The 7,280-nt window shown below is 35.0% G+C and overlaps 1 protein-coding gene and 1 pseudogene across 2 annotated transcripts; one reads left to right on the top strand and one right to left on the bottom strand.

Moving 5' to 3' along the window:
* Positions 1 to 272: 272 nt before the first annotated feature.
* LOC143604169 (acetyltransferase At1g77540-like) lies at positions 273 to 3,067 on the top strand (annotated as a pseudogene). The gene is made up of 2 exons (XR_013148235.1): positions 273 to 576; positions 2,939 to 3,067. The product of XR_013148235.1 is annotated as an acetyltransferase At1g77540-like (transcript).
* Positions 3,068 to 3,975: 908 nt separating this feature from the next.
* LOC143604168 (transcription factor MYBS3-like) lies at positions 3,976 to 6,608 on the bottom strand. The gene is made up of 3 exons (XM_077080733.1): positions 6,308 to 6,608; positions 5,132 to 5,340; positions 3,976 to 4,653 (listed from the first exon to the last, which is right to left on the bottom strand). Exons 1-3 carry the CDS (start codon positions 6,606 to 6,608, stop codon positions 4,108 to 4,110), a joined length of 1,056 nt encoding a protein of 351 aa, XP_076936848.1. The 3' UTR covers positions 3,976 to 4,107.
* Positions 6,609 to 7,280: the final 672 nt, after the last annotated feature.

The following is a 7,280-nucleotide window of genomic DNA, read 5'->3' on the forward strand; positions in this document are numbered from 1 at the left end:
ATTTTAGTTTTTTAATTTTTTTTGTTTCTTACTTTTTTTTTCTAGGAAACTCGAAACCCGATTAACCCAACTCGAAAAAACCCGAACCCGAAAAACCCATAAGAGATTTGGGTTGAATATCGGGTCAAGATTTAAAACTTTAAAACTCGAAGAAACCGAAAACCCGAAACCCAAAAAACGAACACGAAGAACCCCTGCTTGCAAGTCCAAAATAGATGAAGAAAAACATTATTCCTTGCGTCTGACCACAACAATCCGGCGGAAAGAACGAAATGGCGACGGGCAGCGGCGGAGCAACGGCGGCGACAAAAAATAATATGGAACGAGAAACAAAAAAGATTTGAAACAGAAGACAAGAAGGCGTACTTAGAGTACGAGTTAATAAATAATAATAATAATAATAATAATAATAATTATTATTATAATAATAATAATAATAAAGTGATGGATATAACTCACACCTTCGTTCCATCAAGCAAAAGAGGTCTTGGGTTAGCTTCACATCTCGCTGTTGCCGCCTTTAATCACGCTCAAACTAATTCCTTATTTGTTATACCCACTTGCTCTTACATCTCTGTAAGCTCTGCTTTATTCTATTTTTTACATTCATTTTTTTAGGATTATTTATTTATTTTGTATCATTGTATGAATTAGACATGAAATTATTTTTCCTGTGCGTTATACGGGTGTGCGCTGTTTGGTTTTTTTAGTTTTCAAACCGAAACAGAAATCGAAGTCGTTGGTTAATCTATTTTATTAACCAATCGGTTTTCAGTTGATCGGTTCAGTTTATTTGGTTAGTTTCTCGGGCTTATGGTTTGGTTAGTTTTGGTTAGTAACCAAAACCGAAATTGGGATAAAATTTTTGCTTAAAAATACATGAAATGGAGGTATAAAATCTAGAAATATATGAAAATATAACTGGTTCGGTACCGTTCAGTTAATTTCAGTTAACAGAGGGTACAAAAAAACCGATAACTAATTTTCGGTTAGTTCGTTTCTTGATTAATTTCGGTTCAGTTTTAGTTAACGGTCTGGTTATTGCTCACCCCTACAAATTACATCCTAAATTCTGCGATTGTTATTATCTGTAAGCTCTGTTCCTTCAAATTAATATATATTTTTTTAGTATTTTTATATATTTTGAGAAAAACCATAAGCAAGCCTCAACTCAGCCTGAGCTCGTTAAGTACCTTAAACGAGCCAAAGCTCGGCTCGAGCTTGTATGTGTTAAGTTAATGCATAGTAATTTTTTTTTTAAGTATTTTTATATAGTTTGAGAAAAACCATAAACAAGCCTAAGTTCAGCTTGAGCTTGTGTACTACCTTAAATGAGCCAAATCTCAGCTCAAGCTAGGATTTGTGAAAATAATGCATAGAAGTTCAAAATGGTAAAACTTAAAAATACACAAAGCTCGATAAGGCTTGAGGAGGCTAAACAAGCTTCCCATACAAGGCTCGAGCTCGGGCTCGATAACTTAACGAGGTTTATTTGAGGCTCAGGCTCGATAACTTAACGAGGTTTATTTGAGGCCCAGGCTCAGAAAAGCTTGTATCGTTTCGAGCTTTTTTATCGATTGGAGCTTCGGTCGCTTGCAAACGGCTCGGCTCGTTTGCACCCCTAGTATTCAGCATTGGCGAAAAGTGCTCCTAAGCACTAGGTCGGGTTTTAGGGTGAAAACAGGTTTTTTACTTTTTCTCAACATTTGAATCTTAGGTCAGAAATTATTTTGCCTGTGCATTGCAGGGGTGTGCTCGGTTCGGTTATTAGCATAAGCCTAAACTGAAACCAAAATCCTTGGTTAATCTATTGTTTTAACCAATCGGTTTTCGGTTGATCGGTTTAGTTTATTCGGTTAGTTAGTTTGTCGGGATGTTGGTTAATTTTGGTTAATAACCAAAACTGAAATTGGGCTTTTTTTTTTTTTTGCTTAAAAGTACATGAAATGGAGGTATAAAATCTAGAAATATATGAAAATATGAATGGTTCGGTTCCATTCAGTTGATTTCTGTTAACATAGGGTACAAAAAAACCGATAACCAATTTACGGTTAGTTCATTTCTTGGTTAATTTCGGTTTGGTTTTAGTTAACGCTTAACGGTGGTTATTGCTCACCCCTACAATTTGCATTCTAAATTCTGCGATTGTTACGATCATATGAACGATGTTGGTATAATGCAACTTCATATAGAGGTTTACTCGAGTGATTTGGGAAAATTGGATTTTAATAATCCAAAATTCTAAACCATGACTGTTGGCCGATAATAATCCATACTATCAATTTGGATTCTGGCAGTCTGAACTTTCATTTTTCATTATTACCAAAGGCAATCCTGGTAGCATAATCGTCATTGATTTACACTTGATTTTGACTCGATATCGCTTACAATGATGATTATAAACTAAATCGGGAAGCATACAAGCGAAAATCGAGTGGAAATAAAATGTAAAGCGATTGTAAATTTATAATTATTATGCTACTAGGATTGCCCTTAGAAACGAAAGTGAAAGTTAGTAATATCAGCAACTAAATTGTCAATAGGAATTATTATCAGCCAATGGATCGTAGTTTGGATTATTAAAATGCAGTTTCTAGTGATTTGTGCTGTTTATTTGGGTGACTACATTTGTGAATCTCTTGAATTTGCCATTTATGGATAAGAATCACAGATAAAGATTAAGAAGAACCAACTGCTAATTGATAAAGGGTCTCTTTGATTGAATATTATTGTGTTTAAAGTTATTCATACTTTTTGATCGAATTTCATTTAAACGAATAGTGTTTACATCGAAAGCTAACGGGCAACAAGCTGCTGTGACGACAGCCCCTTTTGAATAGCAAACCTAAGTCGTTTAAAAATTACATTTGTAGGTCTTATATTCATAACTCGCTGAAATCGAATAACGTTTGGTTTTTGGTATTTTGTGTATATTCAGGACACTTTTCTACCCAGGAATCCAGCTTGGAAGTCAGTCTTGTTCTCTGAAGATCTCAAATCTAGCATTTGAAGCTTACAGATCATATGTTATCTTGGCATTGCTTGCTTAGTGTTATTATAATAAACTTACTTTTGATGCATATTGAGTAAGCCAATGACCATATGTTTATGCATTGCTCAAGGATATTGTGTACACTAAAGTGAATGCCCTTAATAGAACAAGAATCTAAAGGTGTTGTATTTGAAAAGCGTAATTTACATTAACAAAAATTTTAATAAAAATCTTTATCTTTCTATCGTATATTTTGTTATCCTAATATAAATCATAGATACATAATTTATCATTTTTATTTATTTATAGAAGAATGCAACTTTGCATGTGATCAAATTTCTAGTTTCTTTCCTTAATAAAATTTCATATATTTTTATTTATATAAATAATATATATTAAAGTTATGAGAGAAAAGAAGTAATGATACTTTCAATAAAAAGAAGAAATATAAATAAAAAGTCAAGTAATAATCATTAATCACGTCAATTAGATATAAATTAATTAATAAGCCAGCTATCAATAGTCTTTTTTTGGGTTACCTGTGGCTGTGGCTATTGCCTTTTTAAGTTTTAACAGATCTAGAGATTGCTTGTACTTCAACTCTTCAAGCAGGACTTTTTTTTTTGGTTAGTAACTCTTTCATGACTTGGTAAGAACATTCACATTGGAGTCCCTATAATCTTTTATGTTTTGAGTTTAAGCTAAAGATAACTCGCTCGTTGTCTCGCCTAAATTAATTTTCATCATTAATTTCTGTTTTATACTTATAACCGATAATGTGTTCACGTCTCAATCTTCTTGAAAGTTAAAAGCCTAAAACGAAATGACAATTTGAGACCCTTTTAACGACTAGATTCGCATTTTGGGTTTCAGGCACACATGTTTTAACCATAAACTAAATCAAGTAGATGAAAACTATGCTAGTGCTAGTTAGTATATCACAACTTACTTTATTTACTATTTACCAACATTAAAGTAAAAAATAACCCACAAAACAGGCATAAAGTTAACATCATTGTATACATGGTATTTTCTGATCTGATAAAACATTACAAACATGGCTAAATCCTATAACATACTATTAAACAAAAACAAACTGAAACCTTGTTTACCATCTAAACAGCATGAATAGAATTATGCTTCGAATCAATAGTTGAACTTTGTGGGCCTGGATTACTCGCGTGAAATGCAGATTGCCGGACCAGCCCTCCAACCAGTTTCAATGAAGCCGGTGCACCGTCACCGATTGACTCTCCTAAAGTCAACTTTGACATGCCAACAAGGTCATCCACATTGATCGGGCTCTTTGAATGAACCGCAGTTGGTTTAAGAACTTCGTGAGACTCGGTTTTGACCGATGTGGGTTGGTCTTGGACCGACCCTGGTCCGGGCCAGTAGGGGATTGCGACTGGTATGAGTGGAGGCATGTATGCGGGAAACATAACCGGATACATGCATTGTGGACCCTCAAAATTTGCAGGTGCAGGAGCGGGTGCCGGGTCAACATAAAAGTCAACCGTGTTTGAATTTGCAGAGTCCATTGACTCGCCTTCATCTTCTTCCTCTTCGAGTGTCGGTATGGTTAACGGGTTGTTTATAGATTGAATCTCGGGTTGTGACAGGGTCTCGCCATGAGTAGGCACCATATTAGTGTCTGGAGACTACACAAATTCAATAAACAAAAAATATTTAAAAATAAATTAATTTAAATCTTGATGTATTTAAATTCTCAAAATCATAAGCAAACCCTAATTAGTAATTACAGCCCAATAGCCCATTTCAACCAAATTGCTTGTGAATTAATTATTTGGGTCTCAAACGGGTTAAACAAAAGATTTAGATACAAGAATATATGTCATTTTGAAACTTTGAGGCACATAAATAGGGTTTTGGGCCCAACCCGGTCCGGGTTGGTCAATATTAGTCAAAACCCGGGTTCTGGCCAAACCGGGTCTGGTTGGAACCAGTTTTTGAGGGAGAAAAGATTGAGCTTGACCGATTTTAACCAATTCGGGTTGGGCAACAAAAGTCAAAACCGGGACAAACCAAGTCGGGTTGGAACCGGGTTTTGAAGGAGGGTCAATTCAACCGGGTTCAAACCGCCCATTTTGACCCGCTAGCCCAACAAATTATACTTACATCATCAGCTACAATATCAAAAAGACTGGACCGTCTTTTTCTCCTAGAAATATTGCTTTGCCTTATGAAATACTTTTGCGCATGACTTGCAACTTGAGTTGGTGTTCTTGTAATCACATAGTTTCTAGCAATCCCGCGCCAATCGCCTTTCCCAAGCTTTTGCAAACCTAATAAAAACATCCTATGTTCTTCCTCGGTCCATGGAACACCTGCAAACCAAATAGCATTACACCTCTATATCAACTCATCATAAAAAAATATTAGTCATTATTCTAGTTTCTCAAACAAGTTAAAAGATAAATTGTATGCCAATTGCATTTTACATGTTTATTGAAAAAAAACATATAATTGCAATAAACAAAATGTTATACAAATGTGTGCATAACTTTAAATGATTTAACATAAAACTTTATTGTAACCATATACAAGTTCATAATTATAACCTTTATTGGTGCTATGAGAATAATGCTTACCTATGTCTCAATCATCAATACACATTTTTGTGGATAAGACACCAATTTGATCACTCTAGTAGTCTAGTTCAAATAATTAATTAACACTCATTTTTAAAAAAATATAAAAAAATTAGGGGTGAGCAGCAAACCAAACCGAAAACCAAATTAACAGAAAACCGATTAACCGAAAACGGTTATCGGTTTTTTTGTCCCCTCGGTTAACCAAAATTAACCGAACCGAACCATTCATATTTTCATATACTTCTAGATTTTATACCTCCAATTCATGCATTTCATATATTTAACCTCCATTTCATATACTTTCAAGTAAAAATCTTACCCCCAATTTGGTTTTATTAACCGAAATTAACCGCCAGAATCGAAAACCGACAATTAAACCGAATAAACTGAACCAGAAACCGACAAACTAACCGAATAAACCGAACCAAGACAAACAATCTGACCAAATAAATCGAATAAAAAACCAACAAACTAACCGAACCGATTAACTAAAAACCGACTGGTTAATAAAATAGATTAACCAACGACTTCGGTTTTGATTTCGGTTATGGCTAATAACCGAACCAAACCAAACCCAACCCTGCACCCCCCTAATCAAAATGATCAACTCCAAGTTTTCGCAAAATTGAATAATAATAATAATAATAATAATAATAATAATAATAATAATAATAATAATCGATATAACCAAAGATCCAACCTTTTTTCCTCTCACGGCCCGAAGACGACCCGGCAACAAAATCCTCCGACCCGTACCCGTCACCGGCAGCGTTATGATCCGGCGTATCTCCGGGCGAATCAAGATCACCACCACCGCCGCCGGAAAACCCATTCAACAAATTACTGCTACCGGATCCGGAATAGTGACTCAAGTTACCCATACTCGCACTCTTCCGGATCGACCCATCAGTTATCCGGACCCCAAATAGCTTCACACCTCGATTCGGACAAGTTCTTGAATTGTGTCCGTTATTACTGCAATGAGAACATCTTCTCGTCATAATAATTAGTAGGTTGATCGTAAATTGATGAATTGGGTGTAAAGATTGGTGGGTTTGGTTGATTTGGGATTAGGGTTTGGTGGGTGTTTAATAAAATTGGAATTGGATTTGGATTTGGATTTGGATTTGGATTTGGATTTGGATTGAATTAAGAGTTTGATGAAAAGTAATGAGAATAATATAAAGCCAAAGAGAGAGGTAGCTAACAATAACATGATCCATTTGGGACATACATAAATCATGAGTAAATACTATGAACCACAAGTGTTAAGTTTTGTTGGGTGCTTGTAGTTTTAGTAATTGGCATATGAAGTCCTTGTATGTTGTGTCAACTTGGATGGTTGGATTAGGCGGGTGCAAAGTCGGTTCGGTTGGATTATGGGGGGTTAAACATAAACATGAGTTATATGACCATAACTGAATGGTTGGTTAAATGTCGGTTTTTGTGTGGTTTCGATTAAGCATTGGTTGATCTTTTAATGTGTATTTTATTTTAACTGAAAAGGGCTTGATTATGTTGTTCCAAGCTCAATTGTAAAGTTTTGAAGCCGAAGTTTGTGAGTTCCAAGCTTGGTTATAGTGCTCAAGACTATGTCATAAATAGTTGCAACGTAAATCTAAATGTCCAAAGTTGGAATATGGAGGTATAAAACATGGGAATAGAGTGATAAA

Source organism: Bidens hawaiensis, unplaced genomic scaffold (assembly GCF_021521415.1).
Source record: "Bidens hawaiensis isolate Kalapana, Puna unplaced genomic scaffold, B.hawaiensis_p1.1 tig00064079_1, whole genome shotgun sequence".
Classification (NCBI taxonomy): Eukaryota; Viridiplantae; Streptophyta; class Magnoliopsida; order Asterales; family Asteraceae; genus Bidens; species Bidens hawaiensis.